The sequence below is a fragment of the Chiloscyllium punctatum genome, chromosome 15 (genome assembly GCF_047496795.1).
Source record: "Chiloscyllium punctatum isolate Juve2018m chromosome 15, sChiPun1.3, whole genome shotgun sequence".
NCBI classification, from domain to species: domain Eukaryota; kingdom Metazoa; phylum Chordata; class Chondrichthyes; order Orectolobiformes; family Hemiscylliidae; genus Chiloscyllium; species Chiloscyllium punctatum.
In genome coordinates, this window is record NC_092753.1 from 2740001 (window position 1) to 2756511 (window position 16511).

General features: G+C 38.4%; 1 protein-coding gene across 4 annotated transcripts in view; it reads left to right on the plus strand.

Annotated features, from left to right (window-relative positions):
- The window catches only part of cdkl5 (cyclin dependent kinase like 5), a 157144-nt gene that overhangs the window by 130445 nt on the left and 10188 nt on the right, over window positions 1-16511 (plus strand). For 3 of the 4 annotated variants that reach the window (XM_072584467.1, XM_072584465.1, XM_072584466.1), the window contains exons 14-17: window positions 4339-4450; window positions 4535-4643; window positions 9025-9127; window positions 13809-13931. In XM_072584467.1, coding sequence (XP_072440568.1) covers window positions 4339-4450; window positions 4535-4643; window positions 9025-9127; window positions 13809-13931 — 447 coding nt within the window. The remainder of the gene's footprint in view (window positions 1-4338; window positions 4451-4534; window positions 4644-9024; window positions 9128-13808; window positions 13932-16511) is intronic. The other variant, XM_072584468.1, reaches the window with a different exon arrangement.

Sequence of the window (16511 nt, forward strand, 5' to 3'; positions counted from 1 at the left end):
ATGTCTGAAGCTTGATTTCCATCTCATTAACTGAACTGCAGTCACTTGAGCTGTAGCTAATTTTGCTGTGGGAGTTTGTTGGCTCAGTTGGCCGAATGGCTGATATACAATGCAGAGTGATGCCAGCAGCATGGGTTCATTTCCTGCATCAGCTGAGATCGCCACGTAGGATTCTCCTTCTCAACCTCTATAGTCACTTGGGGCGTGATGATCCTCAGGTCAAACCATCACCAGATATCTCTCTCTGATGATGGTCTGGTAAGATTATGGCAACTTTACCTTTACTTTAGTTGGAAAAGCCAGAGATCCCACCAGCAGCCACATAATACAGCTGCAGCACATTACCTGCCGTAGCTTCTTTATTGTAGTGAATTAATTACTTTCAAAATTTTTCTTGTGTTTATATTCTAGTTATTTTGATTAATATTATACTATCCACAATTAAAATTTCCTGTTTCGTTAAGAGACAAAGATGCAATGCTCACCACTTAGAGTCATAGAGATGTACAGCATGGAAACAGACCCTTCGGTCCAACCCATCCATGCCGACCAGATATCCCAACCCAATCTAGTCCCACCTTGCAGCACCTGGCCCATATTCCTCCAAACCCTTCCTATTCATATACCCATCCAAATGCCTCTTAAATGTTGCAATTGTGCCAGCCTCCACCGCAGCTCATTCCATACTCGTACCACCCTATGCTGGAAAAGTTGCCCCTTAGGTCTCTTTGATATCTTTCCCCTCTCACCCTCTAGTTCTGGACTCCCCAACCCCAAGGAAAAGACTTTGCCTATTTATCCTATCCATGCCCCTTATAATTTTGTAAACCTCTATAAGGTCACCCCCTCAGCCTCCGATGCTACAGGGAAAACAGCCCCAGCCTGTTCAGCCTCTCCCTGTAGTTCAAATCCTCCAACCCTGGCAACATCCTTGTAAATCTTTTCTGAACCCTTTCAAGTTTCACAACATCTTTCCGATAGGAAGGAGACCAGAATTGCATGCAATATTCCAACAATGGCCTAACCAATGTCCTGTACAGCCGCAACATGACCTCCCAACTCCTGTACTCAATACTCTGACCAATAAAGAAAAGCACACCAAACGCCATCTTCACTATCTTATCTACCTGCGACTCCACTTTCAAGGAGCTGTGAACCTGCACTCCAAGGTGTCTTTGTTCAGCAACACTCTCTAGGACCTTACCATTAAGTGCATAAGTCCTGTTAAGATTTGCTTTCCCAAAATGCAGCACCCGGCATTTAACTGAATTAAACTTCATCTGCCACTTCTCAGCCCATTGTCCCATCTGGTCCAGATCCTGTTGTAATCTGAGGTAACCCTCTTCGCTGTCCACTACACCTCCAATTTTGGTGTCATCTGCACACTTACTAACCATACCTCTTACGCTCACATCCAAATCATTTATGTAAATGACAAAGTAGTGGACCCAGCACCAATCCTTGTGGCACTCCACTGTCATAGGCCTCCAGTCTGAAAAACAACTCTCCACCATCACCCTCTGTCTTCTACTTTTGAGCCAGTTCTGTATCCAAATGGCTAGGTCTCCCTGTATTCCATGAGATGTAACCTTGCTAATCAGTCTCCCATGGAGAAACTTGTCGTCCATATAGATCACATCTACTGCTCTGCCCTCATCAATCATCTTTGTTACTACTTCAAAAAAACTCAATCAAGTTTGTGAGACATGATTTCCCATGCACAAAGCCATGTTGACTATCCCGAGTCAGTCCTTGTCTTTCCAAATACATGTACATCCTGTCCCTCAGGATTCCCTCCAACAACTTGCCCACCATTGAGGTCAGGCTCACTGGTCTATAGTTCCCTGGCTTGTCTTTACAGCCCTCCTTAAACAGTGGCACCATGTTTGCCAACCTCAAGTCTTCAGGCTTTGTTCTACCACGCTTCAATTTTTTTTTCAGAATGCTTTGAACCCACAGACTCACCATGATGGTGTTTCGACAGCTACTGGTTGCTTAAGAAATGTAGAAAAAGGAGTACATTTCTCGTATTGCACCAACTTCCTGACTTCATGGTGGTCTACATTACACTTCACTGCACTTTGTTTCTTACTTGTTGTCACACTGCTGACTCCTTTTCTACACTTAATGAAATTGAGGCCACCTGATGCTGCTGTTCATGTTCTAACTCTGGCCTAGTTCTGTTTAGCCCATCACCCATGTGCTCACTGGCTGACATTTGCTTCTGGTTCAGCATTGTTTCAATACAGAAATTATCATTCTTGTATACAAATTCCTCCATGGCCTCGCCTCCCTATTACTCTAGTTTCTTTCAGAGTTATAACTTTCAACAATATATGCACTCCTCCAATTCTAGCCCCTTGGGAATACCTAATTTTAGATGTTTCCCTATGGCAGCTACGTCTTCAGCTACCATGGCCCAAAGTCTGGAATTCCTTTCCTCAACATTTCAGCCTCTTTCAGGAATGTTCTTCAAATGTGTCTCATTATCTAATATTTTGATTATCTGACCTAATATTTGATACACTGCCATATTTTGCTCGATCACATTTCTGTAAAGCATTTTTAGCTTTTTTTATTATTTGTGCACACAAAGAGTAGTAGTAACTAGCTATTTGAATTTCTCTAGCACAAATCGTTTTGGATGCTAGGACAATTAATGTTTTCAAGATTACGATCAATTAAAATTTGTTGGGTAAAGATTTTGAGATTGTGGAAGTAATGTGTGTAAGTGAAGTGAAGGTACAGATTTCAGCCACCGACTAATTGAATGGTGGAGTAAGCACATGGGACTAAATAGCTACTGCTGATCTATGTTCTTAGGTCATCCATCTTGTCATCAGAAATAGTGAGAAATTTGCTGTTTTATATTTGTCTTGGTGTTTTATTTACATTATCTCTGGGAGATTATGCAACTTAATACCAATTTATCAACACATGATTGAAGTAGATTTTATTCATAAACAGCGGCTGGGACTTGTATTGTGATTTGGAAATTTATTTGATGATTTTATTTAATAAAACATGCACAATATTGGCCCAGTTATGTTCCTTCATGTGTGTGCATAATGTTTTGTGTTAACCAAATTAAATGGTATTCAAACAGTCAAAGGTGGAATATCTGGCTTTGGAAAAGATGTTCAACAGACCCGTTAACAGCGGTTATTGATGTAATATGGAAGGCTGTGCTGGGATGGTGAGAGGAATTTTTGTGATTATAATAGAACTGAGGGAGATAGGAAACTCTTTTCTGCGAGCATGGGATTGGCAAGGTATGGAACACTAAGATGGTGTCTGGGTGTCTCATCTGAGAGAGTTTCATTTCCAATTTTTCCATCTCCGTAATTGCATGATGAAAAACAGTCTTTGAGTGAATTTTGATCACAGTTGATAGTTATGTACACAAAGAAAATGTAACTTCAAAGCTGGAAATTTATCTGCAGAATTACGTCTTAGTGAATCCCTAGGATGGCTAAGTGGTTAGCATTGCTGTTTGACAGTGCCAGGGAACAGAGTTTGATTCCACCCTCAGACGACTGTCTGTGTGAAGTTTGCACACATTCTGCCCGTGTCTGCATGGGTTACCTCCAGGTGTTCAGTTTCCTCCCACAGTCCAAAGATGTACAGGTTTGATGGATTGGCCATGCTAAATTGCCCATCGTGTCCAGGGAGGTATGGGCTATGTGGATTAGCCATGGAAAATGGTGGGTTACAGAGTGGGTCTGCCTGGAATGTTCTTTGGAGGATTGGTGTGGACTCAGTAGGCTGAATGGCCTACTTACACACTGTAGGCATTCTATGATTCTGTGAATTTGTTTTAGAGCTTTTGGAGCATTCCAGAATATTTGTTTCATAGGGTTTTTTTCAAGAAACTAATTCTGCAAAGATCATATAACATTATTTTCTGTCAAAAGTTAAATTGTGTGCATAATAATATTGCTTTGTGCTTTATAATGTACAGACTAATTCTGATATTTCATTGTTGAATTTGTAAACAAATGTGCTGCGATTTAAGCCTATGCAAGTCTAATGTTCCAAATTACATTTCTGCTTTTAAATTGACAGAGAAGTTAGTATGTAAATTCCATTTTTCGTTATTTCTGCAAATTATGGTATGTGATCTAGTCAATGCAATCTAAATGATTCATTCCTGAAGTCTAGCGCAACCTAGAATAAGAAGCAGTATTTTTTTTAAAAATGAACTGAAATATTACAAGATACTTGTGCTTTTAAAAGAGATTTATCCATGATGCCTGAATTTCTTCTAGACACCACAATCAGATTCTGACCTATTGTATTTGCAAGACGTAACTATACTCTAATATGCTTGCATTTTAGCCTGGAGGATATCATGACATTCACTTAGAAGATGGTCTATCCACAAAAGAAAATAAGTATGTGTTTTCTGATACAATGCCCAGGGATAGACGAGTGCGAAGCTATTATGAAGGTAAGAGAGGGCATATGAGTCACTTGACATTGATCACTGGACAAGATGGTAATGCAATATTTAATAATGTTATTGTTTGACCAGACTATTCTTCATTGGAGGGCACATTCAGTGAGAGAGGTCCAATTAATGTGTCAATGACTAGTAACTCTAAGTCAAAACACTCCAAAAGACATACATCTTTCGATCTTTGGTAAGTAAACACTATCTTCCACCTTGTTTCTATGTACATTGACAGAACTTAAAAGGCAGTGCACGCATGCAGAAAGTAAATGTGATGCCTTTCAGGAATATTGACTGAATTTCTGCAGCTGCTGGAAAGGAAGAAAATTTTAAATAAAGTAATGGATGCAAAGTGGATACAGAATTGTGTGTTGAAGTGTGTGGAATTAGTAAGAGAATTAAACAGCTTCTCGCACGCAAGGACTTTATAAATGCACATTACAATTGAAGAGGTTAAGTTTTAATGTTAATCCTAAGTTTAATGTCTTCATATTAGAAAACTTAGTTATGCTGAGAAAAGATATTTGCTATCTTAATTTTTGTCTTACACTCATCCAAATAGATGCGAGAATACCAAATTTCAATGGGAGCAATAATTAATGCTTTGTCAGAGAAGGGTGCTGATTTATTGGCAAGGTGATTCTGGCTGACACACAGAGAATGCACAAGGGGAACTTTTCTTCTCCATGTTCTTGTTTAATTTTAAAAAGTAAAAATAGATGGATAAGTTCCATTAGCCTTACAGAGGAACCTGTGTGTGAAAATATGTTGCTTTGAGTAGGCATTAGTGAGCCATATTGCAAGCCCAATTGATCATCATAAATTGGTTCGTGTAATTCTTATTAAACATGGGGTGATTCAGCAAGAATTCAATCATGGAATCAAATTTAATGTTCAACATTACAATCTAAGTTTTGCAAGCACAGGCTGATTATGCAGAGTCTATTGTGAATAGTTGAAGGGACGTGCTATTTGATACAATTTGCCAGTCATTGAAAAGCACAGCCTGTGTACCAGCACTGAAATTCAGGCATCATGTTAGTTATTTGTGTGATAGCAAGAAAATCTGTTCAGTTTAACAACAGCATTCTATTAATGGAAAATACCATTTGTTGCTATTGCATAGCAGTGTGAAAGAGCTAACTTCACCTGTTGCTGTAAATTTTGAAATACTCTTGAGATAATCTGAGCATTTTTCAGGCCACTTATGACTATCCAGAACAAGAAATTTTGCCAAAACTATACAAATCATTAATTAGACCATGCCAAGGGTGCAGTGTACTTATTTAAGGAGTGACATGAGAAAATGTTCAGCAAGTTGGGCCCTGTATTCATTGGAGTTTAGAAAAATGAGAGGTAATCTGAGCGGCTTTGAAAGAATAAGTACAGAGAGGATGTTTCTTTGGAGGAATCTAGAACATAGATCACAGTGTCATTGAACGTGGGCATCAGTGGCTAAGCCAACGTTTATTGCCCAGACAGCATTTCAGTCAACCATGTTGCTGAGAGTCTGGAGTCATGTGCACCAGACTGGATAATGTTAACCGTTTTTCTTCCCTCAAGGACATTAGTGAATCAGATGGATTATTTTTAATGACAATGAATAATGGTTATATGGTCAGTAGAAAGCTAGCTTTTGATTCCAGATTTTAATTAATTCAAATTTCAACATCTGCCAAGGTGGACTGTCCCCAAAATATTAACCTTGAATTCTGGATTACTAGTCCACATTATTACCATGGCACCCCCACCCTACCAATGTATCTTCCATTTAAGACTGAGATGAAGAGGAATTTCTTCTCTCAATAAATCATTAATCTTCAAATCATTAATCTTCAAACCTTAAAGAACAGTGAGGTTTGGTCATTGAATAAATTTACAAAAGAGGTGGAACAATTTGGGGTCAGACAAGAGAGTCAAGTTAAGGCCATAATCAGAGAAAGCTTGATCATCTTGAATGGCAATTATGACAGCCAATTGAAAACGACTGAGGGGGATAGAAGGGACTACATGGCCTCATCCTATTTAGGTTGTTCTTCTGCTATAATAGAACAGTCAGACATTTATCAAATAAGCTGTAACATTATTTGCTTGGGAAAGTGATTCCAAAGAATAAATTCTCTTTTTGAGATTAGGCAGTTTTATTATACCAGATATACTCGAGTAATAGTCAAATTGTTGACTACTTTTCAAAGTTAAATTCATGGCGTTGATTATTACATGGATACTACTTTTGAGTGGGTGAAATTCATGCCCTTCAAAATTCATACCATAACATTAGCAGAAGCCCAGTTCATCTGAACAAATAAAGAAAATAAAACGCAATGAATTATGGTAATTCTGAAAACCCAGAGTAGAGATTGACAGCTGGTGGTGCGGTATGACCAGCGCACTAACTCATAAATGTTGATTTGCTATCTGTGAAGAACTAGGGTTGACTTTTACTTGAGATATATGAAGAACTTCAGATTTTTCAGCCAAAAGCAGGGGATCAACTTTTACATCGACTATTACTCGAGTATATGCGGTAATTGCACAGAGGCACAAAATCAGAACTTGACAGACACTCACACTGGCAATGGAAGAGAAAGTCTTTGTATTGTCCTGAGTATTTTCATTTAATTTACTATTTTGTTCAAGGTTATATTTGGAGATAATTGAGAGCTACTTATACTGTAGAAATCTGATATAATGTCAATGTCAGGATCCAAGCGAGAAGTGAAATGTTATAGCTGGATGATGTAGTACTGTAGTCTGTTTCAACAAAAAAGTGATACCTGACTGTTAATTTCAGTCCCTTCTGTCTGCGCCTGCTTATTTATTCAGTGCGTTCTTCCTGAAATCGAACAGCTATGTGGAATTGAAGCAGAATTTAAGAAAAAATTTCCTTTTTAATACGATAAAGTGACTTTTGATTGTCGGTTTGGGTTGAGCTGAGCTGACAGACTGCAGAAAGTGGCAACTAGTCTAGACAGAAAACTTCTCTCCCTTCAGTCTTTTTCAATTGGTTGTCATAATTGCAGGAGAACATTCCTGGAAATTCATCAGTAACTATATAATGCCATTTACGGTACAGTATTTTCCTAGGGTTCTGCAGATTTTCAGTCAAAGTTGAGCAGATAATCAGGGTGAATCCATTTAGCATATGAGCTTTGTTCATTTGAACTTAGCACAAGGTCATTTGCTAATTTCGCATGTAATTTAAACAAATATGCAATAGAAGTGAATTTGCCATTTGTATCAGATTCTCTTTTGGTTTTGAAAGTCACAAGACCCCTGTATTATAGCCATTTCATGGTATACTAATTTTCCTTATCAAACTTCGACTCTGTCATTAATGTTAATATCAGAAAGGATGCAAGAAAAGATCATGGGGTTAGTACACTGAACTGATATGACTAGTTATGAAATTAAGAATTAATCTAAATCTACCATCTCATGGTTTTTTATTGTGGAATTACAAACAAAGCAATTTGATTATTCAGAGGAGATAAGCTTTTGGGTAAAACACAATGGCAACAGCACAAAATGGGTTCATAGCAAGTTGGCAGCCAAGTCATAAAGTTGTAGAGATGTACAGCACGGAAACAGACCTTTCGGTCCAACTTGTCCATGCTGACCAGATATCCTAACCTAATCTAGTCCCATTTGCCAACACTTGGCCCATATCCCTCTAACCCTTTCCTATTCATATATCCATCCAGATGCCTTTTAAATGCTGTAATTATACCAGCCTCCACCACTTCCTCTGGCAGCTCATTCAGTACACACACCATCCTCTGTGAAAAAGTTGCCTCTTTGGCCCCTTTTCCTTGTTTCTTTCTTTCGTGTATTTATAAATGATTACCAAGATTAGTAATTTCACAATAAGCAAAAGCAGCTGTGATATCAGGAAGAAGGTTTGTGAAAGTTGGAATCATAGGATCCCTGTTGTGGAAAGAGGCCATTCGGTCATCAAGTCTACACCAACCCTCCGAAAAGCATCCCATCCCCATCCTATCCTACCCCCATACTTATCACAGCTAATCTCTCTATTGTGTGGAGGTGCCAGTGTTGGATTGGGGTGGACAAAGTCAGAAATCTCACAACACCAGGCTATAGTCCAACAGGTTTATTTGAAAACACAAGCCTGCATGTGCCTGGCCACTATGAACAATAAAATGTGGCCACTCCACCTATCCTGTATATATTTGAAATGTGGAAGGAAACTGGAACCCCTGGGGGAACCCACACATACAGGGAGAGCATGCAAACTCCACACAAGTCTGGAATCCCTGTGAGCTGTGAGGCAGCAGTGCTAACCACTGAGCCACCATAACTCTTGTTCACAAAAAAACTGTAAACTATAATTCTATGCAAGAAAATAATGTACATTGAAAAATAAGCTGCTGATTTATTATGAGCCCATTTTGTACTGCTAGTGAAGACCAATTTCATCCTAGTTAATTCTTAAAATTTGCTGTCAGTCTAGCATCTCCAAAACTAACAATGTCTGGACATTTGTCCAATTTATACAGATGTCATTAAGTTTCTCATAACTGTAGAGATGAATGTATTGTTCTCAATTTCAGGAAAAGTACAGAGAATCTTAACATAAATCCCCCTGAACAAACTAAGGAAAGGGGCAAGGGTTTCTTCAGAGCAATAAAAAAGAAAAAGAAGAAATCACAAACTGTAAGTTTTTATTGCTGTCTAAGAGCATTTACAATGGATCGGTGGGGGGGAGGGGGGTGCGATAGCTATCGTTTTATCATTTTAGCATTTTTTTTTAGTGTTGATTTTGTGTGGAACAACTTCAAATCTAATGCCTTAAGGGCCCGTAGTGTAATTGTCAGGTTTATGCATTTCCCTAGAATTGTTTCAAGTGAGAAAAAAGAATTTCAATTATTAAAATATTGTCAACGTATTTTGTTAGATTGAAAACAAATTCAAACATGTGACTCAATTTCCGATCAATAATGCTAGATGTGAGGTTATTACACTGAACTGTTTTCAGTGCTTTAGTCAGGGATAAATACCTTTTGTTTATTTTTTTAATAAGGTGGATATGGCTTTCCCTGTGGTGAAATGTCTGGACTGTGAATTTTCCAAGTTTTCATATTAGGCAGTTGATTTAGCCTTCCTCATCTAAATCATTCTCCTAGTGTGAAAAATACAACTTTCTTGCAGGTTCTTTCAGTCAAGGTTGGTCTGGAACAAAGTAAAGTCTGCAACCAGAAGGGAAAATCTTCATCTTATGTAACTCAACTACATTGAGTATAGCAATTAGATGATATGTAAGACCTCGCACACTCTAATTCCTAGCAGGCAGAAAGAGAAATATCCTAAATTATCTTTGAGAAATGAAATTATCTCCATTAAATTACTTTTAATGTCATATTTACTTTAAATATGACTCTTGCCATATTTAAAAATTTTAAAACGCAGAACGAACAGGTTTACTGCTTCCAGGTACTTCCCACAGTTACAAAAGGACAAATAAAGCTTCCATCTTCCTGTTGGAGTATTACAATATTTGTGTTGCTTGAACATTCCAGCCAAAGCAATGAGATGTGTACCTCAGTCAGTCCTGAACAAAGGAGACCACCATAATCCATTATTGCTTGACCTAGTACTAACAACTCGCCATTATCTGCCCAAAAACATAGATTTTGGCCAGAACAATAAAAAACGACATCATTCGCCGAGTGATTAAATCTGGACCAGTCACATAACTGAACTTGCTGTTTGAAAGCATCTTTCAGTGGCCCAGCCAGTGATGCCCACATCCTACAAATATTTTTTTTTAAAAATAGTGTTATGGGACAGAACGGGCTGCAAAAAGGTCCCAAGTCAGGCAAGAAATTTAGAACTGAGAGAAAGCCGTAACCTTCCTGTATGAGCAGAAAGCTTAGCTGATCAACACCATTTGTCGACCTTGGAGGAAAAACAGGTAAGGTTTCAGAAAGACACATGTATAGTAAAGGAATTACTTTAGTTATCTGTTAAGTTATTAGGTAGTGCAGAAGGAGCTGGACAGGCATTTGAGGGCAGAAGAGTCAGAAATGAAATGGGACCAGTTTAGAATAAATGTCTCTGACTCTCTGAAATAAGTCAGGGAAACGTGATAATCCCAAAATGCTATGGGTCTATCAGAGAGAGAATCGAAGTTAAAACTGATTTAAACCCAGAGGCCACTCGAGCAGTATCTATGTGGATAGATACATCTGAGGGTACTTAGGAGTGGTCAGGTGAGAAAGAGGGTCAGAAGGCTTCCCCATTTTCTCCCCATCTGGTAGGCATTCGACTCTTGTATTTAGCTGCACAATTAACAACACTGATCCAAGTGGTGGAAAGATGTGGCCACTCTGCTCAGATTTTTTTTAATGGGATGTGCCCAATAACAGACCGTGAAGGGGATGTGGGAAAATCTTGAGCCATTAGTCAAAAACCCACCTGCCTTATCTCTGATAAGGTGGTATGAATCAGGCAGGAAATCTAGTCCTTGAGTTCCTGACAAGATTAAGGTCCTCCCAATGCTCTGGTACCAAAACCAGGCAAGACAACATGGCACTGCGTTAGTAACAAGGAAGTAAATGCCATGACCAGGATAGACTCCATTTCCATTTCCAATTTGCATTTTGAGATGTGTGCAGACAAGATAGGCTGTTTGGTCTACCACAGCAAAACTGGCAGTTTTTTGGGTACTGTGAAGTCCCATGATACACAATGTAGACCCATATGTAAACCTTTAGATTGCAGCCAGGGGAGTGAGAATGAATGTGTACTTCTACTTTTTGTTCTCCTTGAACATGTTTTCAAAATAAAAATAGATCATATTTTCTCTGATGTTTGGGGGAATGCAATGCTCAAAGAGCATAAGGGAGAAATCCTGAAAGGAAACAGAGAATGCTGGAGAAACTCAGCAGGTCTTAGAGTCATACCGGATTCAAAACATTAACTCTGTTTCTCTCTCTACACATGCTGCTAGACAGAGTTTCTCCAGCATTCTCTGTATTTGTTTCAGATTTCCACTACAAACAGTATTTTGCTATTATTATGAGTGATCCTGAATTGTCTTTATAAAAATAACATTTCTATCTTGTTTTAAATTCTGTAACGTGGACTTTTGGCAAATTTTAAAATGGTTGCTATTGAACACAATGAGCAAGTTGGTTGCTCTGAGAAATTTTGAGTGATTGTGACACAAATGAATCATCAACAAGATGTTGACTGCAGCCCATCCTAAACAAAGGAGAAACTATCCCTTTATTGTTTGACTTAGTAATAATGACTCTCAGAAACTAGTTTATTTGAAATCACCTTTAATTATATTACTTACTGTCTACTCGTAGCAAGAGAAGCTAACGTATCAGCAACCCCAGGCTTTAGACGTCTGTTTCTGATCTCAGTGTCTCCATAAATTGTGATTTCAAGAAAGAAACCTGTGTTTTGCTGGTGTGTTTTGCACCATTACCAGGAATTCAACTGTATTCGTTCTCTTATGGGAGGGATTTCTCTGCATAATCAACCAAAAGAACCTCAACTGGACATTCTCCTTTACATAGGCGAGATCAAACACAGACTAGGTGACCGCTTAGCAGAACAGCTTTAGTCTGTTCATAGGCATAACCCTAACCCCTCAGTTACTTGCCATTTCAATAAGCCATCTTGCTGTCATGTTAATGTTTCTGACCTGGTTCTGTTGCAATGTTCCAACAAACCACAATGCAAGCTCAAGAAACAACACCTCACTATCTACTTAGGCACTTGGCAGCCTCAAAATCTCAATATTTAATTGAATACCTTTAGAAACTGCCTTAGGTCCATTATCCATTTTTCTCACATTCCCTCCCTCCCTCCCACCCCCACTGCCTTGTCTTGCTTTTGTCTAATTTGCTTTTTATATGGTAAACTCATTCCTTCCCTTTCAAACTTTACACTCATTTTAGATCTCTCTTTCTCTTACTTCAACATGAACATCTTCTTTGTCTTTTACACTAGACCTCCTATCTCTCTCAAAAGTATATTAAAATAAAATTTTCCAACACTTTCAATTTCTGAAGAAGCATCATACCGGACGCTAAACTTTAAATCTGCTTTGCTGTCCACAGATGCTGCCAGACCTCCTGAGTTTAACCAGCATTCTCTTTGTTTCAGATGGAGAGCATCTGCAGTATTTTGCCTTTACTCAACTGAACATTGACTTACTGGATTCTAATTCATGCAAACGAGTTCTGATATCTTTGATTTTAAGTCACTAATTTGTAATTGTACCTCTTACCTTTCTGTTTGTTGGACACGTGGGTGAACATGTGTTGTGAGCCATTTCCCTGGACTTTTTCTAATCCTAAAAGATTTGCAGTAGTTCTTTGTCTCAAACTGCAAAGTTCAATTAAAAATGAAGTGCCTATCTCCCAAACAGAAAAGGGCAAAGAAAAGGAATACTTAAAAACAAAAAAACATCCCTGTTACAATAGAGGACAATCTGTTCACCTCTCTGTTGAGTATGGCGTCACTTGGTTCAGTTTGTTCGTTTACATGATATAGTCCAGAATTCATTGCCCTTCCCTAGTTGCTGTTAAGGTGGTGAAGCGCTGCTTTCTTGAACAGCTGCCGTTTGTTTAGTATATGTAGACCCACAGTACTGTTAAGGAGGGAGTTCCAGAGTTTTGAACCGGCAGCACTGAAGGAACAGCAATATAATTCTAAGTCACGATAGTGCATGGCTTAGAGGGAAGCTTGCAGGCAGTGGTGTAACCATGCATCCGTGCAACCTTTGTTCTTCTAGAGCCATGGTCTCCAATAAATAGTTCACTATCAACTGGTCAATCATAGAGTCTCTGCTAGTTGATCTCTGGTTCCCTCCACAAGCACATCTGTAACACTTTATCTCACCACTTGCCTGCTTTTCCTGCAACTCACTTGTCAGTCACAATGCCATTGCATGACTTCCACTTCGGTTAGCTGAGCGGCTAGGGAAAAGTGCATGCTCTTAACTAGCATTACCAATAGATCCACTGTAATTTGGGCTAGTCATTGATATTTGAGGTTTCAATATTATCATAGCCAGTCAGGAAAAAATTGTGTGGTTTTAGGCAAGTTCAAAAACTCATCGAATTGGAGAAGGCTACTTGCCAAACTGCTATCTCTGAAATAAGTGAGCTTCTTTATAACAATGTGAAGAGATGTAATTGATTGGTAATCTAACATTGTTATTGCAAAATGTATACTTCTTGAAACATATCCCTGAATTTACTCTCCTTGGTGATTATTTAAAGGAATCAAAACTGTACATTCAAAATGAAGACAGAGGAATATAGCTGCTTGTGTTGCAATATCTATGCATTTGGTGTACTTGTATCTTATATTACAGACAGAGAACTGCGATGGAGAAAATCCAAGTATCAGAAAATCCCTCTTTCCTCTTTTTAGTGCAAAGAATCATTTAAAACATATCTCTTCCTCCAGAGAACTGCCTGTAGTCAATCTTCCCATGGTAGTAATTTTAAAATACTGTATTCCTAACAAACAGAAATAATGCTTTGATGCAAATAACAGCTAAAGCATGCACATACTGAGTATCAGAGTGGTTGAACTTGGTTTAAGCTTGGGTTTTCCCTCATAATGATATTATATTGGAAATGTATTCAGGAACTTAACTTTGATCATCACATATAACATAGATATTCTCGATTTTGTTTCTGGGCAAAAAAGAGCTCTCCTTTCTGACTGCTATTGAACTAACCGCATGTTCAAAATCAGAAGGTTTCGGATTTGGAAAGCAGCAACAAATCCCAGCAGCATGTGTTCGGTGCTAAATTATCACATAATCTAGCTATGGTGCTTTTTAGAGGAGAGAAAAATCTGATGGATATTTTGCATGCAGATTGATTTCTGACCATGATTACTGAAAGTTTAAGTTGTTAGTTGGACCACATAGATTTTTTTTTAAAAAGTCCCAGATAGTATTTGAGGAGGAATTAGAGTGCTTTTCCTCTTGAATGAAAAGGCTTTAGATAGTTTGCAGATATGATGGGAAAGAATGGTTACAGATTTGAAATATTTCAGTTATGTGGATCGATTGGAAAAGCTGGAATTGTTCTCCTTGGAAAAGAGAAGGTTAAGAGAGATTTATAGTTCAAAATCCTAGGGGAACTGGACAGAGTAGATTATTTTGTGACCTTTGAAAGGAATGAGAACTAGAGAGCGCTGAATTAAGATAGTATGCAAAAGAACCAACAGGGAGACATGAGGAAAATGTTTGTTATGCAATAGGTGATTAAGATCTGGAATACACTGGCTGAAAGTGTACACGAGGCAGGTGGAATTGTGGCTTTCAAAGGTAATTGATGTTTTAATTGAAGCAAGTCAAGTTTACGGGAGATAGGCAGGCGAGTGGGTTGCACTTTGTTTCCTTTGTTACAATAGGCTTCGTTCTGTGCTGTACCTATTGTATGATTCCATAGTTGCAGATTTGTGTTGCTGTTGATCTTTTCCCCATTTTAAGAGTTTTTTGTTCTTTCCCAAAAAGTTCTATTCATCTTGGTGCAAGTGAGTGGGTTTTGTGCACTTGCATTTTATGCTACATTGGCATTCAGCCTATTGTGGCAGATAAGTCTGTCAGGTTGTTGGGATTTGTATCTTCAGTTTTGGATCTAATATGATAATGGAGTTGGGACAAAACTTTTGCATTGTTTGTGTTGACGTACAAGTTGATTACATAGTTTGTTAAAAAAAAACAGAAGAACTGCGGATGCTGGAAATCTGAAATAAAAACCGAAATTGCTGGAAAATCACAGCATTTCTAGCAATTCTGAAGAAGGGTCACTGGACCTGAAACATTACTCTGATTTCTCTCCACAGATGCTGCCAGACCTGCTGAGATTTTTCAGAAGTTTCTGTTTTTGATTCAATAGTTTAATTGGCTCAAAATTGTAGCAAAATAGGATGCAACTTTCCAATATTCTAATCACATATTTGCAGCAACAAATTGCATTTCAGTGTGTAACCCCTTGCAAAAATATTGCTCCCACTGTTATAGCATTTTATTTCTTCGTATGAGTGATTATTGCAAATAGATATTTTTCAAAAAGTCTTTCATAAAAGTTTTTGAAGTGCATGAGGCCTAACAGGAAAGTTAGATGAACTTAGGGCATGATTGGGGACATTGGACTGGGAAATCATAGCGATTGTAGAGAAATGGCTCAGGGATGGACAGGTCTGGCAGCTTCATGTTCCAGGGTTATAGATGCTACAGGAAGGATAGAAAAGAGGATGAGAAAGGACTGGGGATGGCATTTTTGATTAGGGATAACATTATGGCTATATTTAGAGAGGATATACCTGGGATTATGTCCAGGGAAGTTATCTGGATGGAAATGAGAAATAAGAAAGGAATGATCACCGTCTTGGGATTGTACTATAGACCCCAATAGTCAGCAGGAAATTGAGAAGCAAATTTGCAAGGAGGTTCTCAGTTATCTGTAAAAATAATAGGGTGGTAATGGTAGGGGATTTCAACTTTCCAAACATAGACTGGGACTGTCAATAGTATTAAGGGCTTGGATGGAGAGGAATTTAAGTATGTACAAGAAAATTTTCTGATTCAGTATGTGGATGTACCTACTAGAGAAGGAGCAAAGCTTGATCTTCTCTAGGGAAATAAGGCAGGGCAAGTGACAGAGGTGTCATTAGGGGAGGAATGTTTTAAAATAGTGATGGAAAGGATAGATGGGATCTAAAAGTTGAAGTTCTAAATTGGAGAAAGGCCAATTTTGATGGTATTGGGCAAGAACTTTCAAAAGTTGACGGGAGGGCGAATGTTCTCAGGTAAAGGGACGGCTGGAAAATGGGAAGTCTTCAAAAATGAGATAACAAGAGTCCAGAGACAGTATGTTCCTGTTGGGGTAAAGGACAAGGCTAGTAGGTATGGTGAATGCTGAATGATAAGAGAAGTTGATGTTTTAGTCAAGATAAAGAAGGAAACATATGTCGGTTATTGATAGCAGGGATCGAGTGAATCCCTAGGAAGGTATAAAAGCAGTAGGTGTATACTTAAGAGGGAAATCAGGAGGGC